The sequence below is a fragment of the Telopea speciosissima genome, chromosome 8 (assembly GCF_018873765.1).
Source record: "Telopea speciosissima isolate NSW1024214 ecotype Mountain lineage chromosome 8, Tspe_v1, whole genome shotgun sequence".
Classification (NCBI taxonomy): domain Eukaryota; kingdom Viridiplantae; phylum Streptophyta; class Magnoliopsida; order Proteales; family Proteaceae; genus Telopea; species Telopea speciosissima.
Window position 1 is genome coordinate 59,582,038 of NC_057923.1, and position 16,636 is coordinate 59,598,673.

The following is a 16,636-nucleotide window of genomic DNA, read 5'->3' on the forward strand; positions in this document are numbered from 1 at the left end:
AGATTTTTTTTTTTCAAATCCAAATAAAATAGATGTATTATATTTGAAAGGAAAGAGTTCTTGAGCAATCAGCATAGAGGAACACACCAATAAGGTGCGGTGGGAGGTAGTGAGATTATTTCATGTGAGTAGTAGAGAGATAGAGAGAGACAGTGCCGGCATACCCTCCCTTGGTGGCTCAGATAATCTTTTCCCTGTTTTAAATTTGGGATAAGTTTTTCTGAGCCACTCGGGACAGGGTACACTAGTATCTCTGTGTCTATCTCTCTCATCCTAAAATGAAATGATCTCGCTACCCTCCCATGTACGATACCGCTTTGTTGCGTCTCATTGATGCATTCCTTTATGCCACTTGCTCAGAGAACCCTCTCCCTTTAAATTTATTTGCATACATGTATTACAAAAATGGAGTGTGTGCAACCCTTCAGCACAATAGGGAGGTTCAATTCTAAGTTTTTAACAAAAAAAAAAAGAAAAAGAAAAAGAAAAATTGGGCCTGACCTTGAGCCCGTCGGGCTGAGCCTTGGTTCAGATATCCCAATCCAACCTCGGGCTGGACTCGAGGTTTTCAAAGGCCCTAGCCTGGCCTGGTGCAGAAAATAAAAATCTGCGAACGGCATAGATTGGGCTCAATTAAGGCTCTGGATAATTTGGAATGGCCCAAAAACTAATCTCGATATAGAGGTCCCTAAACCCACCTTGTTTTAGGGTATAGGGTCCCATGATATAGACGACACTAAATTTACCTCATTACGAAGTTTAGCCCACAAACAAGCAGTGGAACCAGATTCTATTACAGTGAAATGAGGTAATACGCTATCTTCGTTTTTATTTTTTTGGAAAACGTTCTCTGCAGTCTGCACTGGGGGCGTAGGATGGGCCCAGACAGATGGGGTGTGCAAAATGACCGACCTGCTCCCTTAAATGTTCGAAACGGCCGTTCCATCCCACCCCATGTGTTTGGGAGTAGGGTGTGCCCTCGTCCAGCCCCAGGCAGAGAACATCATCCCCCCCTTTTTTTTTTGTCCTGAAACTTTGAACAATCTTGTTAACCACTTTCACTCAGGGATCTAAGAATCGGGCTGGATCAGGCCAATTCTGGTTGATCCGGATTGGAATCGGCCAAGGCCAATCCCAATTCTCCTAAATCCGGTTTGAGCTGATCCTTGTATAAAAAAAAAATCCTAAATGCCTAGAATATGCCGATTTCAAGGATGATCCAAACCAATTAGGCCCAAACTGATCCAATCTAGATTGGAGTGTCAATTCGAATGGGCTCAATTTGGATCCCAATTCTGGGTTTTTAAACCCAGTTTTATTTTTTTGGATAGAAAAAAAATTCTCGGCCGCCATTGGTAGTGTGGAAGATTCCCCCAAACTGATGTTGTGGGAAAACCACCATATATATGAAAGGTTGGCAAACAAGGCCATAGTAGTGACCAACACACTACCTTTTCATGATCAACCATAGTTGGATGCTGCTTTCATTTCCAACTTTCCAAAATATCATATTTATCCCCATTAATTTCCCTACTTGAGAGTTGAGATGAGGGTTGGTGACCTCTTAATTACCACGCCATTGTTTCTTTGTTTGTTTATTTTGTTCCATTACCTTCTTCACGATAGGTAGTAGACGAGGAAAGTGTCTCTGCATGTACCAGTTTTTTTGTGCATTAGACTAGGTTCTATGATCCCTATCCTCCCATAACTTTAGGTTTTTAATATATATAGATGATCTGGATGTGATCAGTACTATTTTTCTAAAATTTGATGTTGTGACCCTCTAGAATGAGTTCGGCTCAGGTTCACGTATGAGAACATTCTCGTATGCCCCTGAGCTGACAAAGTGGATTCCATCTAGTCAGCTCAGGGGTGTACGAGATTGTTCTTTTTTTTTTTTTGATAAGAATATACGAGATTGTTCTTGCTCATACATGAACCTGAGCCGGCCCTCTTCTAGAATTGACATTGAGAGAGAAAACATGGCATGTAAAACGATGGAAAAGTCTTGTGGAGACGAATTCCATGGAGTTATTAGTTTACCTCTCAAGATCACTGATACCTGCTCCTTTATCTGTTAAGCTGATGTTGGAGGATGTTTTACAATTCTCCTCTTACTTTAAATCATGTTCGACTCAGTTTATTTATAGAAAAATCAATAATGTGGTTGATTCCTTAGCTAGGAAAGCCCTGTCAACAACGTGTACAATAGTACGATCACTTCCATTGTGTGGTTGGTGAAACTTTATAATCCAACTTCAATGTGTTCTCAAGTCAATGAATAAATTATCTGTAACCCCCCTCCCCCACCCCCAAAAAACAAAATGATGAAATTAAACACAAAATTGAATGGACCCCGTTTCTCAAGAATATTCTCAGCATAAATATCTAACCTTTTGATTACCATGGGAAAGGATATTTGTGACCATATGCTATATGGTGATCGAGTTGATGATGGCACATGAGTTCAATCACAGGGTCCCATCATTAAGGAGAATTTAATCTCATTTCTCAAAGGTTTAACCTACTTTATAGTCAACAATATTAATCTAAGAAACATGAACGGTTAACTATGAATAGCCATTCACCCAAAAAAAAAAAAAAACTATGAATAGGTGAAGTTTTTGGTCCATATGTGCGTGCAGTGCACCATCCTTATAAAATTGAAAATTTTAAGGAAATTTGGAGGTGAAGGAAACCATGAATCATCTTAACACGACGGATCAGTGTTAATATTAGCAATTGCTTATCCATGGTCAATGGTCCTTGAGAGGGACGAAATTTTGCTGCTACCTAGGTTGCAAGAATGTTCTTGCTACCCGATTCATGGTCAAAGAAATGGAATAAAAAAGGGTATTTTAGAAAATACAATAATCTAGGAGGGTATTTGTGAACCTTAAGGAGAAGTGAATTATTCTATTTCTGTGACTCCAAGCTTGGGTACTAGGAACATTCCTACAACTCGGGTAGCATCAAAATTTCATCCCCTCGAGTGCTCTATCTATATAAAACCCTAAGCTAGAGGTGCATATCACTGCAAAGTTCTTAGAAAGTTGTAGAATTGCATTTTAGAGCTACATTAATGGCAGAAGTGAAACTGTTCGGTGCATGGGGAAGTCCCTTCAGTTGCAGAGCGGAGATAGCTCTAAAACTGAAAGGAGTCTCTTTTGAACTCATTCAAGAAGATCTTGCTAACAAGAGTCCTTTGCTTCTCAAATATAATCCAATTCATAAGAAGATCCCTGTGCTTGTACACAACGAACAGCCCATCCCCGAATCGACCATCATACTCGAATACATTGATGAGACATGGGAAGGCTATAACTTACTGCCTAAAGATCCTTTCCAGAAGGCGATGGCCAGATTCTGGGTCAAGTTCATAGAGGAGAAGGTAAGAGATGTTCCAAAGTTCATAAGTAGTGCTTTTCACATTTATGTAGTTTTAGGCATGATTTGGTATGATTTCTATTTCAATTTCAGGGGGTGATTTTTATTTCGTAAATTTTTTGGTTTGGGTTTTTCATTTTATTTTAATGAAATAGAAATCAAGTGGAATAAAAATTCTGAAATAGCTGGGGAGTTGTTTCAGAAATTCTATTTCATTTGATTTGTTAATTTGATGGGTAAAATAGTCATTTCATGTTAAAAATAAAACACCACACTTCTTCTCCTAATGGTCTCACCACCACAACCACCATGCCGCCACTATCCCATCGCCATCGCTACCACCATCTCCCGCCGCCACTGCCATCACTACCACTTCCACGTCACCACCGCCACCGCCACCGCCACCGCCACCACCCTTCCCAAAGAAATATAGAGAATCTATTCTAAAAAATTGAACTTTCAAATGAGTTTTTTTATTCTTGAAATATATTATATTGATACAACCAAAGCAATTTCCATTTTTTAACCAAAAATCTATTTATTGACTATTTCATAAAATCAATCCAAAATTGAAACAGAAATCATACCAAATCAGGCCTATTTTTTTTCATTACAAGATAGTGGGTTATTTATTTATCAATTTCACACAAATATTATGGGAGATTTTCCCACACAACTAGTTTTTTTTATTTTTTATTTATGAAAGTGTAATCACACAAACTAGTTGGTTCTTCCGGCAAACAAGTCATTCAATCATTGGATAGATGAAAGGTTTCTTGTGTTAGTCACGTATCAAATTTGGTGGATGTCTCAACCATATGGTTTACCATGGTAAAAAAAAGTTTTTTTCTCGGTATTTTTTCCTACTATCCGTATTTAACAAAAACATAAAACTCTGACAGAAAGAGAAAGAGAAAGAGAAAGAGAGACAGGTCTAATCTCCCAACTTAAAACTATTCTCTAATTGATGGGCTAAACATTGAATCATATATTGTTATGCAGTTCTTTGCTGCAGCATGGAAGGCTTGCTGGAGTGAAGGGAAGGAACAAGAGACTTCCTTGGAAGAGACATTTGGGATCCTAACAACACTTGAAAATGAGCTCAAGGGGAAGAAGTTCTTTGGAGGAGAAACTATTGGGATTGTGGACATTACTGCTAACATCATAGCCTTTTGGATTGGAGTAATTCAAGATGCAGTAGAAATAAAATTGTTAGATGAAATCAAATTCCCTACCTTATACAAATGGGCTGAAGAATTCTGCAATGTTGAAGTTGTCAAGGAAACTCTTCCTGATAGAGAGAAACTGTTTGGTTACTTCAAAGCTCGCAAGGAAGGCATGACTGCTTCCCATTAATCCATCCCCATGGTTGTTTATAAATGAGTTTGTGTTTACATCTCTGTTCTAGTCATAAAGATGTAACCCACACTACATCCAATTCGGCTCTCCTCCCGCCGTGGCAGGGGTGTTTGGGTCATTTCACAGGCATCCCGCTACATCAACCTTATTATGATTATTAGTTCATTACTCTTTAATCATTGGGGGGTTTTTGTTTTTTTGTCCTTGTTTACATGTTTGGTAAAAGAGCTTGTTTTCCTTGTTATCTTAATTACTTTCAGATTATGAAAGAGTGATTCTTCTGATCTTTGCATAATTTTTTATGTCTTTGTGGATATATAAGTTAGCACCTAGATTTATAGAAGGATTTTTGCTAAACTCACAATAATTAATCAAAAACCCATATATGCAAAAAAGGGTTCTGTTACATTACAGTTCCATAGGGGTGCCAATGGGCCAGGCTTGCCTTAAAGGACCAAGCATACCCTCAACCCAGCCTAATCCTAGCAGGGTTTTTCCAAGCCCGGTCCAGCCCTGATTGACCTTGAAAATCTTGGCCCATTGTGTTTTGGAACTAACAAAGCCCAATCGAAATCATCATCTTTTTAAAGGAAAAGGCCTTGAGCGCTAACTTCTTCTAGAAGGTAGATGACATGCATGGCCATCATAATCATCATCTTTTTAAGGGCGCTTTGAAAGTGCATGATGGAATCACTTCAGACTCAAGGGGCATAATAGAGTGTCCCTCACACACTATTTTCAGGCTCACATTAGACCGACCCTTGAAGTAGAAGATTTCTTATTTTTCTTCTTCCTCTTGCTAGAGGGTAGAATATGATTTTGGTAAACTTCCTCATCTCCTTCATTAAAAGACGAAATCCCTCCCTCTTTATCTTCATTAATTATCAACCTCATCATTAATTGGAGAAACTACCAAAGTTGTTGTAATGAATGAGAAACACAATTCAATCTAATATTTGTTGGTTGGTTCAACCCAATCCAAAATCTTAAGGTTTTAGGTGAAGAGTAACTCCTCAAGCATATGAAGGCACCAAAGATTTGATTAAACTGATCGATGTGAGGCTATAATGTTAGAAAATCTTTGGATTTCTTATGAAATCCCAATCGAATCCTATACATAACCCTAGAACACGATGTAATAAAATAAAGAGAAGAGAATCAATGTGTACTTTACACCAGTGGAAGTCGATGAAGAGTTATTGCGAATCCTCGAATAATCATGGATAACCGCAATAGAGATCCTCTACAGTCTCCTAGACTCCCACATAGCTCTCTTTCTTGTGGAGAAAAGAGAAAAGAGAATAGTGACCATAAGTAAGGGTGTCAAAACCTAGCCCAGACTGTTAAGACTGATCGAAATAACTCGGACCGAACCAAACCGATCCTTATTGGATTGGTTTTGGGCTGGGGTATGACGGGACCGACTGAAAACCGAACCACACAGAACCGATCGATAATAAATCGAAAATTGAACCGAATGAAACCAATAAAAAAAATTTGAGTATAAGGTTATGAATAATTGAATTGATTTCAATATTAGTGAGCATATTTATGATTGTAAAGGGAATTGTTATAAATCAATAAATATGAGGTGATGAAAATATGGAAATTGATTTGTAACAATGTTTCTTCAAGTGATCTCCTTTTTAAATGTGAGGCTAATGAAATATTTAATGTAGTTGAAAAGAGAAAGAGAAGAAAATAGGCACAAGAACCCAACCCGTTTAAAAAAACCCAGTACCGAATAGAATCCAAATCGTTATCAACCCGTTATTATAAATCGAAACGATACAAAATCAAACCTCACTGAAATCGAAACCGAGCCAAAATCGAAAAGTCCTTATTGGTTCGATTTTGGTTTCCCTAAAAGTCACACCGAAACCGAAAAAACCAACGCGAACTGACCGATTGACACCCCTAATTATAGGAACCCTCATCAGTTGAATTTATAATATTCTCCAAACTTTAACCCACTTTCATAATGGGTCAGGCAGATTTGATCCATCTCAATAAAAAAAATAAGTAGCATACCCATATGTTTTGATTCCCATCAATGGTCAACTCAATAATTAATTAAGCCCACACATTACCGTTGGAAAATATCTAACGTATAATTCTATATTCCCAACATCTCAATTTTTCCCTCATGTGAAAAAGTTTTAGTATATCATGTTGGAGAATTCAATTCAACTTAAAACTTTAAGGCATTAGGTGGACAGAGCTCTCATGTATAGGAAGGCACCAAGAACTTGAATAAACCGATGTAATTTTTAGGTTTGAAAACTCAATAATTCTAAGGTTTTCGATCATGAATCGTCCATATCAAATCGATGACCAATTTTGATTCAAATCCTTATTCTTAAAATTGTCTTGGTCGACGAAGACACGCAAAGGATAAATAGTCAAACTTAAGAAATGTGTTACAATCTGGCAAAAAGGTCTATCTATACGAATAATTATCACCTCCAATTCGTGGGCACATTCAATGCCTCCAATTCCTCTAATAAAAAGGAGTGGACGTCACGCTGGGCAGTGTTTTCGGACAAAGGTTGGGTAAATGTTTGACGTTTGAGGTTATGGATTTCTTGAAGCTAAAGCTTAGCTGACGTCATAATCAACAATGTTAATCCAAAAAAAATAATTAAATATGAATTAATGATTTTTTTTTAAGGATTAAGTGAAGGAAGTGCAGAACAGTACTACATGGGCTACAAGCCTACAACTGAAGTGGGAGGGAGGACACTACAGACTACAGTGCATGGTTTGAGGTATCGGATCGGTGAATCGTTGGATCGGATTGGTATCAATCGATTCAGATCGATCCCGATTAATGACAGATTCGGTAAGGTATTCCTGGATTGCTCCTTGGATCGGTCTACTCAGTTGGATCACCCGATCCGATCCTATCCAATACGTGTCATTTTTTTGTTTTTTGGGTTTTTTGACCAATATTTTGGGGATTTTGATTGATTCTTACCATTTTATATTATTTTTAATCGATACCAAAACCGATCCAATAGAACCTAGATTTTGGCCAATCCAAGCCGATTTTGACTGATACGCATCATTGATAGATGGGACATCAAACGATGTCGAGCTCAAGAAGAAAGAAAAGAAAAGAAAAAAATTGTCTTACATCGAGTTTGCACCGTTGGATGAAACTTCTTCTACGTGTCGAGCTCTCAGGGGTCATTGGCATGAATGAAGACTTGGTGATTAAGGAACCCTTTGTGCGTGGCTATGTATTTATTGAAAGTTATGGTCAACAATATTAATCTAAGACAAAACAATTGACTATGAATAGAAAATTCTAAGAAAACGTGGGGATTAAGCAATCGTTATTGAAACTTGGGGATTAAGAAACATTGTGCACATTTAATTCAAACTAAGAAGCATCTTAGTCAAAACATTAATAGTGGTAAGTGTCATTTAATGGTCCCCAAGTGCTTACTCTAAGCTAGAAGTGCTTAAAGCAGGAAAATAACACTCCAAAAATCATAGAAAGTTGGAGACTTGCAGTTTAGAGCTACAATGGCAGAAGTGAAAGTGTTTGGCTCATGGGGAAGTCCTTTTAGTCGCAGAGTAGAGTTAGCTCTAAAATTGAAGGGTGTGTCTTATGAATACATTGAAGAAGATCTCTCCAACAAGAGTCCATTGCTTCTCAAATATAACCCAATTCATAAGAAGATCCCTGTGCTCTTACACAACGAAAAACCTATTGTCGAATCCATCGTCATACTTGAATACATCGATGAAACATGGAAAGGTTCTAGCATAATGCCTGAAGATCCTTACCAGAGAGCCATCGCCCGTTTCTGGATTAAGTTCATAGATGAGAAGGAAAGAGATACTTATATATATGTCTTATAGTAGGTTCCTGTATTTGGCGAAAGCTAGTTTTGGTATTCTGTATTTTTTTGTCCTATTTTCTCTTTTCTTAATACAATTGATCTTTTTAGCAGAATGAATATATATATATATATATATATACGAGATTTATCCACATAGACAGTTGGTTGTCATGTGAACAAATGATTTAGTCATTCAACCATTAAATAGATGAAGGGTTTATTTAGATAAGTCACGTGTCAAATTTAATATCATATTTCACATAGCCTATCTATGTGAGGAGGTGTAGTAGGCTATTCCATTTGTTCAGAAAGATTTTTTCGTTTATTTAAAAGGACAAAATTTTCCTCCACCCATAGAAGGACGATTCACCCACCATCCAAAGGTTTACAAACCACTCCTAGGGACTTTGTATGTTCCAAAATACCCTCCCGATACCCTTTCTCTTCCTCTCCCATCCCTCGATGAATGAGATCCCATTCACCGTGAGTGGAGGGAACTCAGACCTTTTATATAAAAAAAGGAAAAAATCTTAAAGCTTTGGTAGGGGTTGGGGGGGGGGGGGAGGTGAAGCAGTCACAATTAGGAAACAAATGAATCTCCCTACAACTGCTTGCTGCTTATCATGAAAGGTTTTGGTTTCTTTGGAATAACACTTAAATCATTTGACCACCTTCACATATTTTATCATGTTTAAAGTATTCTTACTCTTTTATTTATTGAAATTTTAATGTTGCTGTGTTTGGTATGCATTCTTGGAATTCATTCAAGGTTGATTTTCTCTAGCGGTAAAAACAACTATTTTTAACATTTGAGAATACGAAATCAACCTAGAATGCATTCCAAGAATGAATACCAAACGCTGCCTTAATGTGCTAAACTAATTTGTTTATTGTGATGTTCGTAGTTCTTTACTGCAATATGGAAGGCAAGCTGGAATGAAGGGAAAGAACAAGAGAAAGGCATGGAAGAGACATGGGAGCTTCTTACAATACTTGAAAATGAGCTAAAGGGGAAGAAGTTCTTCGGAGGAGACAATATTGGGCTAGTAGACATTGCAGCTAGCTTCATAGCCTTTTGGGTTGAAGTGCTTCAAGAAGTGGTAGAAATTAAACTGTCAGATGAGGATAAATTCCCTACCTTACACAAATGGAGTGAAGAATTCCTCAGTTGTGAAGTTGTCAAGGAATGTCTGCCCCCAAAAGATAAACTGTTTGCTTTCTTCCAAGCTCGCAAGAAAGCCATAACTACATCAAAATCCATGGTTTATAAATGAGTTTCTGTGTAGATCTCTGTTCTGGTGAAAATGTTGCCAACACTGCATAAACCTTAATCATTATGATAATTAGTTGTATTACTCTTTAATCTTTGGGTTTGTTTCTTATGTTTACATGTTCAAGAGCTTGTTATCCTTGTTGTTAATCTTTTAATTGCTTTCAAATCTAGTAGTAAAGAGTTTGAATTTTCTGTTATTTGCACACTTATTCTGGATGTGACACAAACCTTGGTGTCTTTTTGGATTTATAAGGACATAGACTTAATAAGGGTTTTGCTAATCTCAGGGAACGATCCAGTCAAATCTTGTTGTATCGGTCTAATCTGGGGATCGGCCTCGACCAATACCGATATAATCCAACCAATATTGATCGATCCGATCCGAGATTCAGAAACATGGTCCTTGGTGCCTTTATACACTTGAGGAGCTCTCTCCACCTAATGACTTAAGTTTTGGATTGAACCCTCCAACATGGTATCAAATCCCATGGCTTCTTGGTTTTTTCCCTCAAATTATCTTTCTATATATGTGTAAATCGTGAAGAGGTGTACGTTCAGACCATAGTTGTTAAGGCATCTAGGCGAACCAAGGCGATCGAAGGGATAAAAAATCAAGCTGACACCAAATCAAATTGATCAAAATCGGGATCACTCAAGACCAATTTTGATTCAATTCCTGATACTTTAAACTGTGCAATAATAGAGGTCAGTGGCATTTTTTGTAATCTTTAAAACTTAGATTAAGTTTTGATGCCATATGCCTATTTTGGGTTGAACTTTGACCAAAAAGATGGAGGTAGGGTCCTCTATCATATGGATCCACCCATGTTTGATCTCTCTCATTATTGTTTACATGGACTCATTTTGCTTGTCTTCTTCCTTCCCCCATTAATTTTCAAGGGTGTTTTATTTTTAACCTATACGTCAGGACAGTTTCCTTATCTTAACCCAAAAGAGGACTTGAATAGATAGAAACAACTTTACAAAAAATACAAAAAATTAGATAGAAAAAACTTGGTAAAAGGCATTTAGATCTAGAGAATCAAAATTTAATATATCCATCACTGAAAATAGAATTGTATGGTTTATTTGTTACTGGGAGCATCATAGCCAATTGTACTAGTTTGAGACTGGGATGAATTCTTGTTATCTTCCAAAATTAGTCTTGTCAAATCAAAATCATTGACATGTGCAATCATATCACTGTCAAGTACAATATTGCTTGCTTCAAGTCACAATGAGCAATTGTTGCATAATAGTGGTAATGAAGGTAGTCCAATGTAGAAGCCACATCAATTGTGATGTTTAATCTTTGAAGAAGGCTTAAAGTCCTTGAATGATTATGTGCCTCCATCGTTAGATGAAACCAATCATCTAAACTCTCATTGGGCATGAACTTGTAAACAAAGGGTTTGAAATCTTTGCCTTTTGAATCAAGACTTGAACATGAAATTACAATATTGACAAGATATTGATGCTGAATGTTTCTTAATGCTGTGCAATCAGCTATAAAGCTCATGTAAACTCTTGGATTTTGAAGGTTGAGTACCTTGACTACGACAATGGTTTCATTTTGATCGATAATCCCTCTGTATACAGAATCAAAACTACTAGAACCTATGGATTTAGTTGAAGAAAATCCTCTAGTAACTTGGAAGAGCTATTTGTAAGAAAGGAACCGCAAACCGATTGATAGTGTGGATGGTGGTTTACTTGTTGAATTTTTGACTCTTTTTTTTTTTTTTGGCAAGAAGTTCAAATAGCAATTTATTAACTCAAAGAAAGAAAAAGAGAAATACATTGAAAAGATAGGAAAACCCCCACATTTGGCATTGCCATCAACAAGTTATTTCCACCACTAAAATATAAAATTAACCAACTATTTGCAGAACTAGTATCTTGGCCGCCCCACGATATCTTTATTCACATCTTCCAAAATATGAGAAGAAATGGCAAAATTTATGTCAGAACACCCCGAATTCGCTACCTCCTTTGTTAGGTAATCTTCCAATTTATATTGGACAAGAAGGATTGTAAATAGGGGTGTCAAAAAAACCCGGCCATACCGAACCGATCCTAACCCGCCCTGAGCCCAGACAGGATTGGGCCGGGCTTGAGGATAAGAAAGGGTCGGGCTGGGTTTGATGTTTGCTTGGCCCTGGCAGGGCCGGGCCGGGCCGGGCCTGCGTTAGGCCCTCGGGTTAAGCCCGACCCGGCCCTGTATCTCTATCATTGTTTTTTATCTTTTTCTATTCTTCGATATCCTTTCTATATTATATTTTTTGGTTTTTTATTATTCAGTAACCTTTGTCATTAAATTAACCGTTTGTTTTCTGTACCAAACCCTCTCTCCTCTCTATTATCATCCATCCCCTTCGTTCTCCTTCTATCTCTCACTTCAACGTTAGGGTTGAAAATCCCACCGCCTGAGTTCTCTCTCTCTCCCTTTTGATTCTGAGTTGCTCTTAAATGTTGAATGGTTGATTGTTTCCCACGAGTTCTTCGGTATTTGTTTGCCCAGATGCAAAATGTGAATTTCAATGTTGAAGAAATTGTCCAACTCTGCATTTGTTCCTTGAAAGATCGTGAAACAGAGAAACATACATAGAGAGAGAGAGAGAGAGAGAGCTTTGATGAGTCTTTAGCTGTAGAGGGATCAGTCCGGACCCCTTGTTTTGATTCTTGTTAATTGCTATGCTCAAGGCGACTGGCTCTCACCGCCGGATTGATTGCCGGAGTTCATGCTTTGGTCGTCTTCATTGTTCAGCAACCGCCCTTTTTGTGATTTCACCATGGGAGCTGGGAAGCAGTTCTACCTGCAACCCTAGGGCAAAGCTCCAATACGATGATGCCCTAGAATAGAGGGCTGAGACTTGCCCTAATCTCCCCTTGGATCGAATGGATGAGATCCATTTAAGACTTTGGAAACCAATTTTTTGGGTTGGGCCGTTCTGGTAATGGGCTTGAGATTTTGGGAAGGGAGTAGGGGTGTCATATCAGGGTCAATCAGGGCCGGGCTGGGCTGGGCTTGGGTTTAGCTTAAGACCCGTAGGGTTGGGTTAGGGTGTAGGGCAAGCCCGGCCCATTGACACACCTAATTGCAAAGAAATCAATTGTTGCAAAAAAAAAAAAAAAAAAAAAAACCCCAAAAGAAGCTTTCTTTGGGAAAGAAGAACTACAGTAGCCGAGTTGCATTCAATCCATATATTGGAGAGTTACATCGAGTAGCCGAGTTGCATTCAATCCATATATTGGAGAGTTACATCGATTATCGCCAAAACTATTCTGAAAGCATTAGACTTTTCTCATTTTGTAGATCCATGGTTTGTGTACGATACATGGTTTGTGCACGCAAACAATCTTAACTCTGCAATTCCCCCACAAAGCTTATCATTTCCATTCACTGAAATTGCACTTGCATTTCCAAAGACTCCTTTTGTTGGTACCTCCCCCTTAAGATTATTGAAGGATAAATTCAAACTCTGCAATGCTGAAAGGTTCTCTAGATTTTTTGGGATTTGCCCTGACAAATTGTTGTGTGGAGATCTAAATCTTGAAGCCCTTTCAAAAGAGTCAAAGATTGAGGAATGGTTCTATTAAAGAAATTACCACTTATATAAAGATGTTCCAAGCTAATACAATCACCAATGGATGAGGGGATTTCTCCAGACAATATGTTTTCAGAGATATCTATTGTAGAAAGACTCTTCAAGTTACCAATTTCTAATGATATGGAATCAACCAGAGAATTATAAGATAAGTCAAGAAATATTGATAAGGAGGAAATAAGAAAGAGTTGTTTAGGTATTGGGCCTTGGAGGCTATTATTACTAAGGGTTAGGTATTGTAGCTGTTGACAATTTCCAATACTGGAAGGAATGCTTGCATTCAAGTTGTTGTCTTCTAAATGAAGTTCAGACAAAAGACTGAGATTGCCTATAGAGGAAGTGTATCTGTCCTGAAAGTCTGTTTCCACCCAAGAATAATCTATGAAGCTTTGAAAGTTTTCCTATACCAGGCGGAATATTACCTTCGAGAAAGTTCAACTCCATGGTCAATGAGGTTAAGTTGATGAGATTCTCAATCCCAACAGGAATGGTTCCAGATATTTGATTGTGCCCCAAACGAAGCGTTGAGAGTTGTGTTGAGAGATGGGCTTTAAAATTGGGAAAGGGGCCCATAAAACCATTATTTTTAGGTCCAAAATCTCTAGATATGTACAATTGACCAATGAATTTAGAAAATGTAAATCATCAGCTTTCTGTCCTCCAAACTGATTTCCATAAATAGGGAAAATTAGAAGGTTTTAAAGATCTCCTAAGTTGTTAGGGACTGATCCAGTAAAATTGTTATTACTGAGATCAAATATTTCGAGCACTGAAATATTGGAGATGGAATTCAGAATGCTCCCTGAGAAAAGGTTCGCTCCAATTCTTAGTTGTTTGAGATTTGGAAGAGTGAGGCCTATGTCTTGTGGAAGGCTCCCAGAGAGTTGGTTTTGTGAAACAGAGATAAATCCAAGAAATGAGAGATTGTATAGTGAGACAGGGAACATACCAGATAGATTGTTTAGGCCAAGTGATAGAAAGTATAAGTTTGTTAACTGACCAAAGGATTTTGGAATACTCCCTTGAAGTTCATTTCCAGACAAAGAGATAACTCGGATGGAGGAAATGTTCCCAAAAGAAGCTGGTATTTCTCTATTAAGCCATTATAATTAATAGAAATTATCTCTAGCTTTGACAAAGAGGCAAATAGTTCACCCGGAATCTTCCCAACAAGACTGTTATAAGAGAAGTAGATTTCTCTTAGAAGAGTGCACTTAGCCAAAGTGGTAGGAAGTTCTCCTTCGAGAGTGTTGTTTTCAAAACCAATGAACTGTAGTTGAATCAAATTTCCAATCTCTTGGGGGATTTTTCCATTGAACCCATTGTTTCCAATGTTGAAGAAATTCAGAAAAGTGAGATTCCCAATGGAAGGAGATATGTTACCTACCAAGCCCTTCCCTTGTAAATCCAAGCTGATAACTCTTTGTTGTTGTTGATGACTTTGGCCACATGTGATCCCTACCCCTTTGCAGAAATGGTTGGAATCATTCCAAGAACTTAGTGATCCATAAGGATCTTCAATTTGTTTCTTAAAATCCAGCAAAGCAAGTCCATCTGTCTCGGTGTTCGCTACGATCATCCTTCTACCATTGGTGACTGATTCTAGCTGCCTCAATGAGCTCCCAAAGAGGAGAATATTGAAAACTAGAATAAGCTGAAGTACTGCCATCAGATTCAAATTTTAGGAACCAAATGCAGAAACCTTGAAAACTAGACTTTCTGTTAATGTCGTTGTTGAGAGAAACAAAGTAAGTATCCTATTTAAAGGATAGTAACACTAATAATTAAGCAATTAATTAATATTCTACCAAAAGCTATGACTTTAGAAGTCAAGTCTTTTTCCTCTTATTACTTAGACCATTATTAGATCTAGCTTCATATGGCAATATTATAGTTAAAGGTAACCACCTCAATTGACAGTCATAGGAGACTATTGAAGCCCGTCTTTGGTGGGTCAATGAACTTCTAAAAGGACAATTGGGGCCAATCATCTATCTACCCCTAATTTAATGGGATTTGGGTTTTTTTTTTTTTTTTTTTAAGTAGAAGGAAAATTCATTGAGAAGAAGAATCAGTACAAGCAGAGGCATCTGTCACGCAAAGATTTAGAAACCACTGAGAGATAAGGGGTCAAACAATCGGGGACTCAACCGAAAGAATTGAACGGGCCAAGGAATCTGCCACAGAATTAAAGATGTGTTAGTATTGAAAATGTGAGCAGTGGCATTCATTGGTCTTGTTCTTCTGATCTTAACAAAGCCTTCCTTTATAATTAAGATAATGACCTTATCTTAATCACCATTTAATAATTAATTAAGGTAAGTGAGGGCTAAATTTAATGGATATTTCCACATCATCACCTTATTATATTTCCACCAAATTGTCAGTCATAGTAAGAGTTTGATTCCTATTATTTGAACGGATGGTTATATCAACATCAACAATTTTTAAGTAGATTAAAATATTTGGATAGTTTTGTTTTACTGACTTGGACCCACGTCGCCTTTTGTTAACTGTGTGAGTGACAAGGTGAAGTGTGGAATATTTCAAGGTCAAACTACCATTTGTGGTCTTCTGTCCCTGGTCCAAGTCAATTAACAAGGATCCATATTCTATGGGAGAGGCATAGGCAAGCCTCCTTCCTCTATGGTGGAGGGGTAGGATGGGGGCATCATACATGGGATTGAGCTCTTCTCCAACGAGCCCAACACGTTCAGGGAGCATCCAGCTATTAAACTGTGATGCACACATTCTTAGGTGTGCATTGAAATGTGTGTGGCACAGCCCAACCCTTGGATGCCCCGGGCACTCCTTGGGTGTTGACCTCCTTGGAGAGAAACCGGATCCTCATACAGGAGGGATAGGGGTCATTTCAATCAAAATGGGAAGAGAGAGAGAGAGGGGTTGGGGACTCACTGTATATTTAACGAGTCCAGATCAAGTCCAATGACATGTACCGTCCTTGGGACTTGATCTGAACTCATTTGGAATCTTGGGCCAACCTATGGGGCTCAATGATTCCAAATGAACTCGGATTAGGTCCCAAGGATAGTACATGTCATTGGACCTAAACCAAGCTCATATTTAACACCCCATTCTTATAACGTGTATGTAAATATTTTATTTGACGACGTCAAGTACTTTTTAAGGACGGATTG

The 16,636-nt window shown here is 37.9% G+C and overlaps 1 protein-coding gene across 2 annotated transcripts; it reads left to right on the forward strand.

The window, feature by feature from the left end:
- The first annotated feature begins 3,082 nt into the window (after nucleotides 1-3,082).
- Nucleotides 3,083-10,067, forward strand: LOC122671054 (probable glutathione S-transferase). Of its 2 annotated transcripts, none has more exons than XM_043868146.1 (2): nucleotides 3,083-3,391; nucleotides 9,503-10,067. In XM_043868146.1, the coding sequence occupies exons 1-2, from the start codon at nucleotides 3,083-3,085 to the stop codon at nucleotides 9,869-9,871; spliced, it is 678 nt and encodes a 225-aa protein (XP_043724081.1). In that variant the 3' UTR covers nucleotides 9,872-10,067. The 2 variants fall into 2 exon arrangements, with proteins under 2 accessions (XP_043724081.1, XP_043724080.1); XM_043868145.1 differs by lacking the exon at nucleotides 3,083-3,391 and adding an exon at nucleotides 8,243-8,586.
- Nucleotides 10,068-16,636: the final 6,569 nt, after the last annotated feature.